A 19,230-nucleotide genomic window follows, 5' to 3' on the forward strand; every position below is an offset into this window, starting at 1 on the left:
CATTACTTTTGAAGCATTCATACCACTCTCGAAACGTTTCTTCGTTAACTAAAGCCTCATCGACAGTACTTAAAAGCTTTTGATGTGCCTCAGTTGCAATTTTTTTAGAATGAAAGCAAAAATAAAAAAATTGCTTAATTACAAGCATTTGACATAAAATCGGATATTTTAGACCGATAATAATAGGCCGATTCTGTAAACATTGGCGATGTTGCTTGTCAGTGCTGCCTTGTTAGAAACCTTCTCAGTTGAAAGCTTCCACGCAACCCTAGTTTTATGACTGAACTGATGAAAGCTCTTTTACCTCCCCATGCAATGAAGGGCGAAAAAGCTTGTCGGCAAAACATACTTTCATCATATCGCTAGAATTCTATTCTAATAATGGCTAAATGTGATAAAACGGGCAAAGGTGAATTTGTCGGTGATACAGAATGGGCCTATAAATTTATGAAACGGAAACCGGCGAAAGCTAAGTTGTGCCCTTAATATTATATCATATTTGAATTTTTTCACGTTCATTTTTGTTGAAATTACTTACTTTAGCTTCGTTTATGTGTGCGTTTGTGTGAGTGTATGTCTAAGACTCTTCCGAAGAAGAAAAACAGCAAAAATTAAGAGTTTCAATCTCAGCCTATCTATCATTAATCTAAACTTAAATCGAGTTTCCTAACACATCTTTAACTAAGCTAAATACAACAGACAAAGTCAATTCAAATACTTACACCTATACACTCTGCACTCCAATGCACCGCATCAGCTGACTGCTTCTTAAGTTTTTAACTTTTTATCGTCTTTGATGGCTCGCCACTTGCATGGCTTTCTCTTCATTAACAAATTCCCTCTACGCTACCGTATTTACAATTATGCTTATTATATGTATTAGCCTAAGGTTTCTGCTCCTATAGCTACGTGTGTATGTATGTACGATTGTATACGAGTAGATCTTAAAAATAATTTTATGGCCTACAGAAAGTTGCGCAAAAACGATTGCAGTGAGCCGTGGTATCGCAACTAACAGGCATTCAAGTGGTTCGCGCCCAAAACAACGCCAGACGACATGTAGCCCACACCACCGTTGCCACCAATATGATGATGGTGATTGCCCTGATGCTGCTGGCGTGTTTGCTGTAGCCGCAGTTGCTGACGTTGATGATGTTGCGCATGGTGATTGTGGTTGTTCGCTGTCGATGTTGATTCCATTGCTGTCGCTACGGTCATCGCTGTTGTTGTGCCGCCGACGACATCATTGCACGTTGCTTTTGTGGTTGGTGAGGTCAAATTCACCAAGCCATTGCCTTCGGCAGCGACAATCCCCACACCAATACCCGTACTCACTCCACTGGCGTTTAAATTGGCGTTGACTTCATTCTTCCTCAGCGTATTGGTGGCGGATGTCACCGCGGCTGTGCCTCCACCCTTAGCCTCGTTTCCATTGCCACCAAGTGGCGTAGTTGCTGTTGTGGCTGTCGCCGTGGTGCTGAGGCTGGTGCCACTGATGTGCGCGCTTATGCCGCTTGGGACACTCGAAATTGTTGTGGTGGCGCCTCCGGCCACTGATGCGCGCACCAGCTCTTCATTGGGTATGGAAAAATGTCGATATGAGATGTATTCAGGCGGCATGGAGGCCTGTCTTTTGGCATTCTCGATGCGCTGCTTCTTCAATTTCACATAACTCAACACCGAAATCATGACAATGAACACAATGATGCCCAGGCAGCAGCCCACAATTAGACCCAGGCGCCGTGTCAGTATGGAGTGGATGAAGCCATTGCTCGATAGGCCATTCTCGTCGGTGGCTAGACTTGGGGTGGAGTCAAGTGTTTGCACGTCTGTACAAGTGGTAATGTGAGAATTTTTCAGCACATCCCGCAGTGCATTGTCCGTAGCGACTGTGTTCTCGATTAGCGCTTGTTGTTGTTGCGGTTCGGCTTGCGTGAATAATTGCTGGTGGTCTTGGTGTTGTTGATACGTTTGAAAATATTGCTCGTAATATTCCTTTTGTTGTTGTTGCTGCTGTTGCCTTTGCTCGTTGTAGTAGTGTTGCTGCTGATTGCCGGCAATGAAATTGTTGCCATTGCTGCCTCCACTTGAGGCTGCCTCATCGCCTAACATTAGAAATGAGTCGTTAAAGTGTATTCGCTGCAGGGCATTTGCCACAGGCTCGGACAACCAATTACCGGTGCCAATAACGCAAATGTGGTAACGTGTATTGGCGTTCAGCTTCGTTAATTTGGCCGAGTTGGCGGAGCCATTGAGCCGCTTGCCACGCATCTATGGGAAATGAGCACAAAGAGGAAAAATGGAATGAAATATTATTTCAAAGTGAAAAGGCTGTGGGAACATCAATAGTATTCAAATTGATAAAGTGGTGATATGCAGTTGTATAAATAAATACATATGTACATTAGGGTGCATCACCAAAAAAATATGTATTGTTGAAGTTTTGAAAAAATGTTATGCAGACCTTTTTAGCTGAAACTCTGCTTGCATCTAAAGTGATTTTTTGGAAAAATGTTTAAAGAAACTTATTTAAATAAAAACAAATTGATTTTTAGAGGTATTTTTTAGCTTAAATTAGCTAATTAGCTAATTTTTGCAAAAAATATTTTTAAAAACTGTTTCAACTAAAAAAAAAACGATTTTTAGAGGTATTTTCAAATTTTCTCATGCAAGTCGTAATATATTAGTTTTCGGAGATATATTGGCGGAAGTCTTAAAATACAATAAACTATAATTCCGACGAAAAAATTTCAAGTTCAATATTTTTTTACACATACCTTTTTTTAAGTTTCGCAATAAGCCTATATTATTATTATTATCTACAAAAAAATATTAGCTCGATTTATAAAAGATAACCCGTGCCGACTTGCGATCTAACTTGCCCATATGTTGCATGTTGCATGAGTACTGCGCTGTGAACTACATGTTTTATATGTTGTTTTGTATAGAAAACAATTACCCGGGCTCGATGTACGAAGCTCAAAAGAAGAACGTTTGCATGTTAGTGCTTCGTTTGACGATAGAGAACAGCTTCTTGCAGTGCCAAAACTATAGAGTTCTTCTGGAAAGGTTCAAGCTAATGCCGTCTCAACAGCTCTCTTTGAGAGGAACCTTGCTCTTTTCGCCTGTCGTCATCATGTTTATGAATTGGTTCTAAAAGCTGTCTTTGAAACTAAGATTAAATTCTAGTAGTCTAGATATTCCGATATTCAAAAAGTTCAGGGAAATTTGGAAAAACATCGATTCTAGTAACACTGAACCTTCTCTTAATTTCATAAAAGAACGTCTCGGCGAGAATATTTTAATACATATTTTCCGACACAGGTTTTATAAGAGATGACAATCGCGAATTGGTCGAACTGTGGCGACCAAAGCACCCAACCAAGAAATCCGCTCCTTAAAGATGTTAAAAGAGTACGAAAAACTTAGCACAACAATTTCTAAAGCTTCTATAAGCAAGCTAAGCTATCACTTGTACTTATGTGAAGATACAGTCATTCCATTACTGTTTGATGATAAAGTTGATAACCAAACTAAAACAAAAATGATTCCCAGCTTCAACAGGGACAAAACCTCAGATTTTAGCAAACGCTATGACACGTTAATGGAAGAACTGAACTTATATTTTTTAATCTTTTGTTGATTTTTTTGTTATTTAACTTTCTTTTATTTTTCAGACAAAACACTGGATGGTTTTTTAAACCAATTAAATTTCAATTTCACGACTGCAGATCACGTCAGTTGGAAGTTGTATCTTCTAAAGATGTATCTAATAATGCTGCTTTCCTGGAAGCTAAAAGAAGTTGAGAGTTGTGAATGGTACTGCTGAAAGGGCTGTTAAATTCATGCAAGATTTACCTGTGTCTAGGAACATAGGAACTTGTATCCGGATTGTAAAAAAAACTCTAAAAAGAAATCACCCAAACTGATTGTTATTACTTTATAATTTTTAATTAAATATCGGTGTTCATTTCATTTATTTTTACTTTTATTCACTTAATTTATTGCAATTATTTTGATTTTATAGCAGACCGAAATATCAGAACAAACACGATTTTTACGATTTTTTTTAGTTAAAAATGTAGGGGGTATGCATTTGGAAATTAGAATAAGAAATTTATTTATCATATAAGGGACACAACAAGCAATCAGCAGATATGAAATTCAGTGAATATAATTTTTCCAGCTTCGCCTTGCCTGTTTATTCCCGCTTAGTGCAGATTGGCAAATAACGAACACACAAGCAGCAATTCTTCTTTCAAAGCATGTCACTTTTGTTTCCAAAACTTTAATGCTAATAGTTAGCAATAGGTTAATTTTATGCATGCAAACTGATGGCTAATTGTTACAAGTTTTATAATAAAAACCAGTACTCCAATCGGTTGAGTCATTTTTGATTTGTTGCAGTTCCAAAATTGATTTTGTGATTTCTGAGCACATTTTGGCTCCTAGACATGCCCTTTTTATAAATTTAACCAATTTATGCTGAAGAAAACCTTTCAGCAGAGATTAGCTCCAAAATACAAGTGGATCTCTTCAAATCGGTGCGTTCTGTACATAGTAATTAAGTTACGTACATATTTAGGGACTTTATTTTTAAAACTATATATCACAATGAGCACAACCAATTAAAAAATGTAAAAAAGTTAGTACCGTGCAAAAGACCTTTTTTTTATAAAATGTTTCTTAATAGATGGCCGTAGCGCTAAGTATTTCTGAGAATAGAATCAATGACTGTGTCTTGTTTTTCGAATCTAAAGAAACTAATGACTAAAAAATAGCGGACAAAGTTAGAGTTTCCGGAGGCATTCGACAATGCTTCTTTCAGCTCTATTGAGCAAGGTATGATTAGGAAGGAAATAGATAGAGTAATCATAACGTGGGTTCCCAGTATGCTGAGGAATAGAACAACAATCTTTGAAACTAGGCCAAAAAGATTATGTGTCAAGTCAACCAACGGATGCCCCAAAGAGGTGTTTTATCAACGCTCCTTTGGCTATTGATCATTGACGAGCTCCTACAGACTCTCGATGACCTCGGATTCGAAGTTCAGAGCTTTGCTGACGATCTAGTTATCATGGTTAAAGGCAAATTTGTCTCTACTATAACTGATCGCATGCAACTAGCTCTCGACATTACGCAAAACTAGTGTCGGGAGAAAGAACCAAATCCTTCACCCGAAGAAGGAAATTAACTCTAGCGACCCTTAAACTAGGAGACGCCGGCTTAACTCTATCTGGGGACATGAAATATCTGGGAGTAATCCTTGATAAAACCTTGACCTGGAAAAATCACTTATCGTACATCACAAACAATGCATTGAGAGCAATATACTTACGTATGCCAAAGGCCTTACGTAAAACATGGGATCTGCGGCCAAAGTTGAAGGCATGTTCTTATAAGACAATAATAGTGCCAATAGTAGGCAAACTAAGACACAGATAACACTTAAAAATGTATACAGGTATACAAACCTGCCCCACAGCGGCTTTAGGAATAGTCACTGGACTCATTCCACTCTATCTTGTAGCCAAAGGGTCGGCGGTCAGTGCAGCCCTAACGCTTCTTTATCTATTTCATCTCAAAGAAGGCTACCTTACAGGACATGTAAGAATTCTGGGCTCAATCCTGAACACTCCGTGCCTGACAGTCCATGGCAAGATGAAAAGGAAGCCAGAATTCTCCAAGAACTTCAAAATGGTGATTTGTGACCGCTCAGCGTGTAGAAGCAATGAAATATCCTTAAAACAGGGCGCACAGGCGTGGTTTACGGATGGGTCCAAAATGGAAGACGGTAGAGCAGGGGCTTAAATTGTCGAACCACATTTCAAAAAAGCAATTGCAATGGGAAAAACCATTTTCATATTCCAGGTGCACATCTACGCTTTAGAGTTGTGTGAGAGAATTTCTCCGAAGAGGCACGCGTGGCGCCAATATTACCATTCTCTCTGACAGTCAAGCAGCTCTAAAATCGCTGGATATCTTCTCATTCAAGTCAAGGTTGGTCTGGAAATGTTTTAAAATCCTTTACACCCTAGCATCAAGAAACTTTGTTAGTTTAATGTGGGGTCCGGTACGTGCGGGGCATGCAGGGGATGTAATTGCGGACACTCTGATCAGATCGCAGTGCACAAACAGCCAATCACAATAATAATAATAGAGTCCGCAATTATGCTGCCCACATGAACAGTTGCGTTGCTTAAATTTAAGGAATGAAGTCACTGAAGAAAAAAAAATATGCTTTTCTATTATAGATCGATTTTCCATTATATCTACATATATGATTATAAATTACGTGTTTTTTTATGAAAATTGTTGTCAGGCTTAAAAAATTTTTAATTCTTAAAACAAAAAAACGCGACGATTCTGAGAAAATCGACAAATTGCTAGTCTGGTTGGTGTGGCTAAAATAGCTGCATTCGGTAATCGCGCCATCTAACTAAAGGTTTCATTGAATAAAAGCTGGGAAGACGTCATTTCATTTTATTTTAAATAAAAAACAACCAGATAACGACATTTATAGTAAAGTCCATATGAGTTTATTGCCGCTTGACTCTCAACGTATATATTTATGTTGAAATTGCTCGATGTCTTTGCTAGTGCTATTTCTGCAGCTTTTCCTTCCGCAAAAGCTTCTGCTTGAAAAATCCTGCTGTGGTCAGTGGGCTGAATTGGCCGCCTGATGTCTAGATCTGCGCAATAAATCACTGCACCTACTTCGTCCATCATTTTCGAGCCATCAGTAAATATATTAAGAATATTGGGGCTAAGTTGCATACCTAGGGGAGTAGAGAGTATTGAATATTGCGAGCTATATCAAATTCACTAATGGCGATTCCTGTTCGATAACTTTTTTGTTGCTTTCACATGCAAGTTTTTCGTCAAGCGAGCAGAGCCCAAACGTAGCGAGCAGAGAAGTGGCGAATCGAATATGCCTTATATTACTATCAACCCAAAAAACAAACGAGAAATCTGAATCGTTGTAGTCGGGAAGTTTTAATTGGAAAGACGCTTTTCTCTTTGTAATAGTAGATTATTTAACCTAGTGGCATAAGATTTAATTTAATATGTACACGTTAAGTGCATGACAGAATTATAAGATGACCACATATTTATAACTTTTAACAAAATATATACTTTTTTAGATTATTTATTATATATTTTTTATATTAATATATTATTATTATTTTTTATAAAAATATATTTCGTTCTATAACGAAAACCACACAAGCTCAAGTTTCAAACTTTATGCAAATTTTTTAAACATTCATCCAATTTTGTTTAAAATTTCATACTTTTTATTCAGAATTTCTTGAAAGTTTTGGGAATGTAGTTCTGTAGCCTATTCGATTCGAATGCTGAATCCAAGTTTTAAGTGTCTCAACATTTTCGTCGTTTTTTTTCTTGAAGCGGTTCCGCTATTTCTCTATATAACGAATGCACGACATTTCTTTCTTAAATAGAGAAAGTGCCCATCAGCACATTGGAAAAATATATCAAAAATCAACGCGAGTCGGCGCCACTTTAAACTTGTCCTTTATGGCATTGGAATCAAATGAGCCATAAATCTGCGTACAATATTTTTCTAAATTCTTTCTTTAAAGATTTGGAATATTGCTGAACATTTTTTTTCGAATTTTTATAAATTTTGTATAAAGTTTGAAACCATTTTTTACAGCATAGTTGGAGTTAAAAATAAATAAATAAACAGTAAAAACTTGTCAACATGTGAAGCTTTTGTAATTCTGCAACTGACTCCAGAATCCTCATATTTCCCACTATTGCTTAGTCTCTCCACCAGAGCAAAATTTATTACTCATAAGCACTCAGCTTAAACTTGTTTAAGAAATTTTTTTTTAATTTTTGTTTTTTAATTTTATAAAATTCTGTATAAGTATACTCACCTCATCATAATCCACGCCATCGGTGGTCGCATAGTATACAATTTCATAACCACTTAAACCCAAATGTTCACGACTCAACCACGAAACGACCACCGAATATGGTTGAATGTCCTGTATCGCAATTTTCGGTATCAACGGCGCATCGCAGAATTGTTGTGGCTCCATTTTCGCAAACACTTTGCCGCGCAATTCAGCTGGATGTTCGCACCTCAAGTAATTAATATTTTCACCACCAGCTTGCGACCATTTTCGATGATCACGCAGCCATTCCCAAAGTTTTTGCGCATCACAACTGCAATGCAGTGGATTTTCTACATAGTAAGCCAATACAAAAACATCAATTAAGTTGGCGAGTACATTCAGTGTATTCACGGCGTTCGTATCGGAGTTGACGTTGATAAGTTGGAACAAGCACCGACGGCCAATGTAGTTGAGGTAGCGTCATTTGGTAGAGTTGACATTTGAAGCGTAGTCAGTGGTGATATATAATGATTGTTATTGGGAGGAGTAAAGAAACAAATTGCAAAATGTTATGGCATTTTTTTTTGTTCATGTTTTTTGTATCACGTTGTTAATCCAATTGCAAGTGGGCAGCCATGAGGTGAGAAGAGAAAAGACAGACGGATGGAAAGAGAGAAGAAAAATTTAGAGAAGTTAATGATATATTAATTTTTTTTTTATTGAAAGTATAAACGAAGAATATAGACAAATTTTGAAAACTACTCCGGAATTGAACATTTTAAACTTTACTTTTCTTAGATTATACAAGGTGGCAAAAGATTAATCCCCCTATTGGAAGATTTATAACTTTTGTAAATGACGACAGAGGTTAATTGCAGTTGACAATTGGGAACTAGACGCTGCAGCATACAAACAGACAAGCAATAAGGTCAAAGACCAAAATAAATATTTCGATCACTAACAAAAAAAAAAAATTAAAAAAGTTATTCAAGACCAACATTGGATGATTAATTTTACGACTATACATAGTTAGCATTGACCCCTGACTGTTGCTAAAGGGAATTGTGTAACTAATTTCTCAGGAACGCGCAGAAGAGATGGAGTTCCAGATCTTCATGTACTATTTGGAAAACTTTTCGAACCCAGTATAGTACACTAGACGCAGGACTCTGAAAGTCATTTAAAACCACGTAGCTACCCATGTAGGCTACCGGCTATTCGATGATCTACACCAACGTGGAAAAGCTTTGTTTACCATTAAATGCCCATTGCAGAAGCTGTGGGAACCCGTCACAGAAAGAGCCTGTTGAGCACCGTCAGGGCCAAGCAAAGATGCCCCCAAGGGGGTGTTCTTTCTCCTCCGTTGTGGTGCTTGGTCGTAGACTCTTTACTAGTGAAGATGCAGAATTTCAATTTTCATGTCCAAGCATATACGGACGATGTCTGTGCGCTAACATCGGATAAATCCCTAAGGAGGTTTTGCACTAAAGTGCAGATGATTCTGGACAAAATCGATGACTGGTGCATGAGACAAAGTCTTTTTCGTTAATCCGAATAAAACCATCATATTCTTGTTTACGAGAAAGTAAATTGGGTGGACTTAGTCTTTCAACACTGAAAGATGTGACAATTGGTCTTTCCGATGAAGTTAAATATCTAGGAGTAATCTTGGATAAGAAGCTGACTTGGGAAACACACGTTTCACTGAAGGTGAATCGTGCATTACGTATTGTTTATCAATGCTGCAGAGCCTTTGGTAAAAAGTGGGGTCTGAAACCTGCTGCACTTATCAGACCAATCATCACATACGCCTGTGTGGTCTGGTGGTGACGTAACATGGTAAAGTCCATAATCCGGGAACTATACAGGCTGCAAAAAAGTGCATGTTTATGCATTACGGGTGCCATGAGTACATCCTCCGGCGATGCTCTACTAAATGCTATGCTCGATATGCTCCCCTTGGATCTTAGGATACAACAGGAAGCAATAAAAGCCATGTGTAGACTCCATAAATATGATTTCTGGCATGAAGACGGGACACACTTCGGGACACAGAGAAATCCTTATTAAAGTTATTATCTGAGCAATATCCACTGTTTTTGGCACCTAAAGACGACCTGATACCCATAGTTTCATTTGGAAGTAAATTTGATATCAGATTTCCAATGGAGCACTCCAAAATCCATTTAGGGAGGTTTGACGGATATTTTCTTTTCCAAGAATGAAATAGGGTCTGGAGCCGGATGGTACTTAAACGATTGTAATATGTATCACTATGCTATGGGGGAAATGGCAACGGTTTTCCAAACGGAAATTTTCACCATCCTGAAAGTAGTCGAATGGATAATCGAGAGGAGATGGAGCGGGAAACAGATTGGAGTTTTCAGTGACAGTCAGGCTGTACTGAAGGCCCTGGGAACGTGAAGCAAACCTCAAAGATTGTTCAAGAATGTAAGAAGAAGCTTAATCCTGTTGCAAGACGGATCAGGGTTGTACTTATATGGGTTCCAGCATTCCGGTGTTCAAGAAAACGAAATTGCCGATGAATTGGCAAACTTTGGGATCAGCGGTTCCCCCACACTTACTTGGACCCCTCCAGACTGCTACTTCAACTATTTCACCTACCTATTAGCCCTTAGGTACACCCTTGTTGGGTGTTTGGTCAAGCTCCTCATCTATTTGTCGTGCAAGTCTTGATAGTTTTCCACAAATGGAGGTACCTACAATTTTAAGGCGACTTCGAACGGAAGAATGTTTTTGTGAGAAGCTTTTTTCTCGCAGAAATACACACAGAGCTGTATACTTCCGAAAGTTAGTTCTGCTGCAGCTCATTTGGCTTTGGCGATAGTCTAATTTTTAAATTTCATTGGCTTTGCCGACATATCTACAACAATCATTGTTTTTCTCACAGCTGCGCATGTCACAGAGAATGTCAAGAACCCGATACCCCAATCGTTGACGACGGGACTGTCGTTTCGCTACCCAACCCATGACAAGCTGAGAATAGCGATAACGCGGCTAAAGAACAACAAAGTGGCGCGCTCCGACGGACTGCCGGCTGAGCTACTCAAACATGGCGGCGAGGAGCTGGTAAGGTGCATTCATCAGCTTCTATGCAAAACTAATACGGCTTGCGGAGTTATCGAATGACCATTTCATTGGTTCAAAAACTTGAATGTGATTGAAATACTCAAAACCTTCATGATGGAATGGAAAACAAGCCCTGGCAGTCATATGAAAGAAACTCATAGAAAGTGAGAATGTTTCTCATTTTAAATTATATCGTGCTATTTTTTATATTATTTTCAAAGGAAAACTTTTAATTGGACCACCCTCTTTGCAAGACTAAATACCTACCATTAGACTTTCCGCAATTTAAGACTCACCTTCCAACTTCAGCGTTTTAATGTTAGTCTCCAACGGCTTGAGTGCTTCAATCGGCACCAGCTCAAAGTAGTTCTTCCGCAGATCAAGCACATGCAACTTCCTCAAGTAGCGAAAGGCATCATTCGACAAAACGGTCATGCGATTACCCATCAAATAGAGCTCCACTAGCCCATGCAAGTTCCGGAAAGTTTTCTTCGAAATACGATCCAATTGATTGAACGACAAATCGAATGTCTGCAATTGCGCCAAATCACTACTGAACTCCTCCAAATCCTTAAGCGTATTATGTGAAATATTCAAAAAGCGTAGCAATTTCAAACCCTGCAGCCGTTCCTTCGGCAGCAATTCCAACTCGTTTACGCTGAGATCCAACGTCAGCAGATTCTTAAGTGACTTAAAGGCGCCGGGTGAGATGCGAGTGATGCGATTATTGACCAAATGTAGGTGCTGGAGCGCCTGAAAAGCTTCAAAGTCCTTTGAAGTGAGTATCGATAAATTCGTTTGACAGATGTACAACTCCTTCAGGTACGGATAACGTTCCTCTTTTACTGTGTAAATTTTATTTATTGGATTGCCTGTGAGGTTGAGCCAAGAAAGACGTGGAATGGAGATGTCTGATAGCGCGGAGCTGGGAAGCTGCAAGAAGCGATTGCTGGACAAGTCAACGCGTTGTAAGTTGATTGAATGTCTAAGAAAATTCGCGGGCAAGGATAGCAACAGATTCCCGCTAAGGTCAATATTGTCCAGTTGTGTAAGATTCACCGCATTAAAGCCGCTCAATGAGGTGATTTTGTTCTCGTGTAAATTGAGTTGACGCAAATTCAAAGTGCCACTTAGCTTGAAGAAGTCAATGGAGCTTAGCTGGTTGCGCGACAAGTCTAATGTCTCTAGCGTGCTCAAATTGTAAAGCGCAATGTGCGGGAACTCGGACAGCTGATTGTGGCACAGCTTCAATTCTTTAAATACATTGAGTCCACTAAAGATGTTACGGTTCATCACCGTCAGCCTATTATCGGAAAGATCCAGCTTAACCAGATTCGTATTCTTAGTAAATATTTGATCAGGTATACTTTCGAGACTGCAGTTAGCCAGCGTAAGCAACTGCAATGAACGCATCTTATCAAACATGTCAGCCATTATGCCGCCCACGCGGGCTTGACTGAAGTCGTTGTCTGACAGAAAGAGACTACGCAGACTGGGTACTTCCAACTTTTGTATGTCTGCCGGGTTTAACTGATTGTCCTCGAAATTAAGTTCATTCAGATTTTGCAGTGACTTGAAGGTGTGCAGCTCAATTTTTCGCAGCGATGTGTTGCGCAGATTCAGATACGTCAACGGCAGCTCATCCATAAAAATATCCTTCGTCAGCTGCACCAATGGATTGTGTGAAAGATCGAGCACCCGCAAATTCTTCAATTTATTGAAGGAATAGCTTTCAAGCGCTTCAATACAGTTCTGCGAGAGACTGAGCTCTTCCAAACTCACCAGTGGCGCAAAATATTCACGTCGCACATGTTTCAGCCGATTGCCGCTTAGATCCAAAAATTTCAAGTGTTTCAGCGTGCTGAATGTTTCCTTATCAATGTCGCGTATCTGATTGTTGCTGAGGTACAAACGTCCCAGCAGCTGCAGATCCAGAAACATGGATTTGTCCACTCTGGTGAGCTGGTTGTCCCGCAACCACATAATTTGTATACGTTCTTGCTTGCGAAACGTTTTCGCGTGGATTTTGTGCAAATAGTTTGCCTCGAGTTGTATGGAGAGTAGCGACGAATTTGCCTTGTCATTTGGAAAAATATCCTCCAGCACAGTCAATTGGTTGTCCTGTAAGTTAATGTGCTGCAAATTGGCAAGACTCTGAAAGGCACCCGGCTCGATGTCCTCAATATTGTTCTTCTGCACGTGCAGTTCCTGTAACGCCGGTAACGGCTCGAAAACTCCTTTACGTATGCGCCGTATGCGATTATTATGCAGCCGCACTTCACGCAAGAATTCCAGTTTACGAAACATGCCGATTTCGAGATCTTGTATTTCGTTGTTGTCCAGCGATAGAGAGGTGAGTTTCTGACACTTGTCAAAAAGCGTTACAGGCACTAATGGTATGAAATTAGAACGCAAATACAAATGATCCAGATTCACCAGCGTACTAAACACATTCGGATCGATGTGCGCTATCGCATTCGATTCCAAGTAGATGACGTCCACATTGGACGAATTTGTAAACGCATCCGCGGGCAGCTCGAGTATATTGTTTTCCGAAAGGAAGACTTCGCGCAACTGTGGCAAATTGGAGAACACGCCACTGATTGAGTGCACGTGATTGTGACTCAAATCCACTGTCTGCAAGCGTTTGTTCTTATCGAAAATCTTAGCATCCAACGAAATGATGCGATTGTGCGACATATCGAGTGACATCAATTCCTTTAAGCTTTTGAACGCATCCGACTGTACGAGCGCAATTTGATTGGCATACAAAGAAAGTGTCTTCAATTGGGGAAAAGCGCTAAAGCAATCGTTTACGATTTCCGTGAATTGATTCGAGCTCAAGTCCAAGAAGACCAACGAAGGCAGACGCAGCACTGTCGCCGCTGCTGAAGCGTTGTTTGTCGCTAGCGTTATGTCACCGTAAAATGTGGATATTTTGTTATTGGATAGGCGCAGTGTGCGCAAGTAATCGAGCTTTCGCAACGCCAGCAGCGGAAAAGTACGCAGTGCATTCTCTGACAAATCGATCTCCTGTATGGATTCCTCGAGGCCAGCAAACGCATGCTCGGGTATCGTTTGCAGCTGATTGCCTTTCATGTTCAGTTTCGATAAGCGCAAGCCATAAAAGCTGTAATCTTCGATGCGTACAATTTCATTGTAGTCGAAATCGAGTGCACTCAATTTTTGCATGGTGTTGAGCGCACGCGATGGAATCTGTAAGCAAAAATGAAGCATCTTTTAGAAGTTATAGAAATATAAACAAAAAAAGTCTAGAAATTAGGGTAAATGTATATTACTTGGCTGCTAAATATATGAACGTTCCTAGTTTTGAACACAGGCATAGTGTGGCTTAGAGTCTACGCAATCGGAATATTAGAGAAAGTTTCCCAGTTGGGAAATTTTCGCAAAACTTAAAATAATATATTAATAAATCTGTGGAAACGAGATACAGTTGGAGCTCTCTAGATGCGACTCCCCAAAATGTAACCCTTTGGAAGAAATATTGCATTTCTCTAAACGACCAGTTTTTTGGTTACATTTTCAGAGAGCTTAAAATTTTTAATAATTTCAAAACCAGTCATTTTTTCGGCTTTCGCTCTCACTTTCTAAAGTGGATAACTTGATATCTTGAAAATAGAGTTTTTGTCGGGACAGACTAGCAAGTACAGCACTCAGACACAATTAAGTCCATTGTAGGTATTGCACCCGGGTTCCTTTTTTTATTTTTTTTAAACCTAATCGACCTCCAAAGAAATCTGAGTGGATCTTGTGGTGCAAATTAGCCAAGGTGGTCGTGGGACATTTTATTTATTAGCTGCATTTGCCTCGCAACAAAATTATTTCTTTCTGATTTTACGATGATATCTGAACACAAAGGAGCAAAATTTGGGTACTGGAGTTGACGCTTTAGCTTCTAAGCTAGCACAATAAATATATATTTCTCTAGTAACATTGCAGTAGCATAAAAACAAAGAGAAACAAAAAAGTAGGTCCATTGAAGATGTGAAAGAAAAACCGGCACATGTCCTAACGGAGCTGATAGCAAAAGGCCTTCATAACTTTTTCGAACAATAGAAGGCTCGCATGCAGCCTCGCATGGATAGAAGAGTGGTATATATAGAAGATTATTATAAGTTAATATTATATATGAAACCAAAATCAGATTTTTCTCCCAACATCAATCTCGTTTTTTCATAGCCTCACCTCGTATACCTCAGTAAATTAATTTTAAAAATCCGTAAAACACGCTTGAATAAAGAAAAAAATATCCACCATCGACATTTTTTGTTTTTCATCATATTCGCATAATAAAAGTTACATAACAGCAAAAAACAGACCAACACACATACACACAAATGTGGTAAATTCTCGTATTTAAATAAGAATTCGAGTGTCCGTTGCCTGGCTTGCTTATTGTTATTCTACAATTGAACACCTTTTATAGGCATTAAGTTTTATTGACTCTCTGGCACTGTTTGTTCACGTGTTGACTTTTATTCGTATGTACTCGCGCATGAGCTGAGCTGAGCTGAGCTGTGCGGTGTGTGACTTTTTCGGGTTTAATTAAAATGCCATGAAGCTGCAGTCCCACATACATACATACGAGTACATATCCACTGCAAAGTTTGTAAGTACCCAGTAGAAAAATTGCTAATATTCTGGCGTGGAAATCGGTAGAGAAATTATTTTTTTAAATGCTTTTGTGACAAACATTTGTTGGTGAAGGTAGAAATTATAGTGTAATGATGCAAAGTGTGTGTGGTAAGTAAATTTTTTTTTTTTTTTTTGGTTAACGAAGGGGGAATCTTTCTTAAATGACGTCAACTTAGCACGTTTCATACTGCTTGCTAAGGGAACACTTCATACGGGACCACGCACAGTTAGTAATTTTCATACTGTCTTAACTCACAAAACAGTGCACCTACGTACTAAACCCTTGAACTCCGTCTCCTCTACCACTCTCCCTTCAACGTATTACTTCGAACGTATTACTTCGAAGTATTACTTCGAAGGGCTGGTTAGCTATATAGCTTCGTCAATGTCTATCGGCTAATGCGTCTCATTTGCCCAATGTATCTCAGCTCTTTTTGAATTCTAGTAGCGTATGCAGCTACCTCCTCCCACTTGTCTTCCGATTGCAACATGAACTCGACTACGTCAGTTGCACTTGGAATTATTCTTCCTGTTATAAAAGGTGGGCAGTGGAAACTGGCATGTTCCACGTCTTCTTCTACATTGATGCACGCAGGGCTGTAGGGGCTGTCATCATGCCCGAACCTATGCAGATATTTCCTAAAACCTCCATGTCCAGAAAGGAACTGTGTCATATGGTAGGTTGTATCTCCAAGACTCCGATTTAGCCATGGACGCAAATTGGGAATCAGTTTATAAGTCCATCGCCCTTTACTGGAGGTATTCCATCGGTCTTGCCACCTTGTTAGTGACATAAGCTGCTCTTCTTCCCTCACCGCTTTTTTATTTCTTTCGGCATCGTCCGATATTGCTCTGCAGCCGCAACATGCCCTTAGGGCACTTAGCCTATATACAGACAATAGCTTCCTTTTGTTATCCTTCAGTTTCGCCGCATTTGCCCAAACTGGGGCTGCATACAGGAGGACTCAAGTGGCCACATTTGCTAGGAATTTTCTCCTAGTTGACTTAGGACCACCTATGTTAGGTAAGATCCTTGAGAGTGCCGCTTGTATGCTAGCGGTTTTCTCTACCGCGTAGTCAATATGGGCCTTAAAATTTAACCTACAATCGATTATAACTCCTAGGTATTTCAGAGCCGGTTGTGAGTGAACAATTTGCTCTACCACTCTGATTCTCATATGCTCGACTTTTTTCCGACTTGTCCAATTTAAGTCCCGCCTGTTCGAGCCAATCCATTTGTAATCTGTTCCACTTCCTGTATGTGCTTAACCACCGTCACTATCGCTATATCATCCGCAAAGCCTATTATTCTTACTTCTCTGGATACTGGTAAGCGAAAGACTTTGTCGTACATGATATTCGAGAGGACAGGACCTAGGACCGATCCGAGGTAAGTTAAGTTAGGTTGGACCTATCTGACGCTGTAGATCGCACATAGACCAGAAATTGATCCATGGCGATATCAAGTTTTTGTATGGAGAGTTTAAGAACATTTCATTTTGTTACTTTAAACAGTTTATATAATTTAAGTAGCTTAATTTTTTTAAGTTTCTTTAAGTTTTTTGATCTGTCACGTTTTCTAAGGTTAAAAGGGATGCAGTACCTAAGCAGTGCACGGCAGCGGCCGAGTAGGTGTTCCAAAGTTCCTTTCAGGTAGCAGTGGCATTCGTTTTTAGTAGACAGACTTCACATTTAAACAGTAATTTTTGGTCATTCTGCCTTGATTCAGCCTAATTTAATAAAATATTTTCAAAAATAAATATTAGAAAACTAAAAACTTTTACAACTACACTAAGGTACAAAACTAGAAACATCAACCGACATAAATATATTTTTTATGCTGAGCGACTCCAAGTCACTTAATGCAAGCCTTTTGAACATTTTCATAAGTTTTTCTGAAAATATTTTTCTTTGTAGGCTTGAGTATAATAAGAAGTAAAATAAAAAAAATTTGGAAAAAAAATTAATAATTTTGAGATTTATTCAATGTTGAAAATTTTGGTGTAAAGTTTTTTAAAATGAAATATCTTCGACTCCTTTTAATATTTTCAAAATTTTTGTACACTTTTCTATAATAAAATACACTTTTTAAAGAAACACTTGTTTGCAAATATAATTAATTTTTTTTGTTTTTGGGGGAAAAATATATATTTTGTTTTTGAAAATTTTGTATTTTTTTTTTCGTGTTATTTTTTCATTATTAGCTGAGCATATGCTCAATAATCGAGAGGGAAATCAGGTACTCTGCGCCTAATTTTGTGTGCCGCTTGGCTGTCGAAGTAGCTATTTACCTCCTTTACTGTAATTACAGAAGCGAGCAGCCAATCCACAGCTTCCTTAATTGCGGCTACTTCTACTTGAAAACCCCTACATTGGTCCGGAAGCTTAAATTTGAGCTTGATGGAGAGTTCCTCGCAGAATACTTCGTCCGTCCAGCTTCGAGCCATCCGTAAACATATTTGCCATGCTCTGTTTCCAAATGTTGCACCCCGCCCATTCTTATCTTGAAGGAATATGAATGGAAAATGTTCCGCTCGAACCTAGCGAGGGTGTACAATGATCCAGCACCATGGGGATGAGCTCAAAGTTTTTAAGAATGCTAGAGTGTACGTGGCTTAAATCTAAGTTATGGCCCGAACTCATTTAGCTGATTGCGACGCTTGTAGCAGCAGTTTTTCCTGCAATGTCAGCAGGTGGAGTGTTGGGGGTTAGGCTCAAACCAATAGCTAATTCCAAAGCCTACCCAGGAAAATACGGAGGCTATAAGGTCATTATTCCATAAGGTAAATATTCTTGAGCTACCGAAGTATGGCAAAACTTATGTGCAACTACGACCTTATAAGCCATGAATGACTGCGTTTCCTGTTGGGTATGCGCTAGTAAAGTTATGAATAACCCCAAATGTATAAATGTGCACTAAAGTCACCTGCATTTGTTTTTTTTTTTTTTGTTTTAGGGGGACTTGGGACGATATGTGGATTACCGAACGCAAATGAATTGAAGGCAAATATTTTCGAGAATCAACAAATGACCGACTGCTGCGCTTTTCCCAGGGCGAGATCTTTGTTATCGGAATGCCTGGCTGCAATTGCCCAAATGAAAAATAAATTCATAGCGGTGAACTTTTAGGGTTTCTTTTATACATACAGGCATGTTTACGTGTTGGCTTGGCTTTTCTGCAATATAAATAGGATGGCGTAACTGTTGCTCAGCGTCCTTGGCTATAAAAACGTAATCAAAAAACCAAATTGGTTGGAAACATTTTTATTTGCAGAAAAATTAAAAAATGGAAAAGAAAAGGCCTCGGGAATTTTTGTGAAGCTCGAGTCTCTTTTTGACGTTTTGTTATTGATCAATATTGTCGATGTGGACGACCCTTTGTGCTCTTAACTATTTGTGATAGAGTTCAATCTTCAATAAAATTGTAGAATAATTTAAGGACAATCAAAAGTACGGTTAAACGGGTATTCGTATTGAGTGTCTAAAGTAAATTACTGCCTATTTAGTAGCATGTAAAAAATCATGGAAATAGGCCATATTTTTTGGAGGATACATTCACTTCAGTGGAGTAAATTTATGTTAGTAAGAGCGAAGTTTAAGTAACTCTGCCTCAAAGAAA

The 19,230-nt window shown here is 39.0% G+C and overlaps 1 protein-coding gene across 1 annotated transcript in view; it reads right to left on the bottom strand.

Moving 5' to 3' along the window:
- Window positions 1–737: 737 nt before the first annotated feature.
- Window positions 738–19,230, bottom strand: part of LOC129238179 (uncharacterized) — a 91,876-nt gene continuing 73,383 nt past the window's right edge. Inside the window, exons 3-5 of the mRNA XM_054873212.1 lie at window positions 11,252–14,171; window positions 7,905–8,215; window positions 738–2,271 (exon numbers count right to left, since the gene is read on the bottom strand). Of these exons, the coding sequence (XP_054729187.1) occupies window positions 1,012–2,271; window positions 7,905–8,215; window positions 11,252–14,171 (4,491 nt within the window). The 3' untranslated portion in view covers window positions 738–1,011. The remainder of the gene's footprint in view (window positions 2,272–7,904; window positions 8,216–11,251; window positions 14,172–19,230) is intronic.

The sequence above is a fragment of the Anastrepha obliqua genome, chromosome 2, assembly GCF_027943255.1.
Source record: "Anastrepha obliqua isolate idAnaObli1 chromosome 2, idAnaObli1_1.0, whole genome shotgun sequence".
In the NCBI taxonomy this organism is placed as follows: Eukaryota; Metazoa; Arthropoda; class Insecta; order Diptera; family Tephritidae; genus Anastrepha; species Anastrepha obliqua.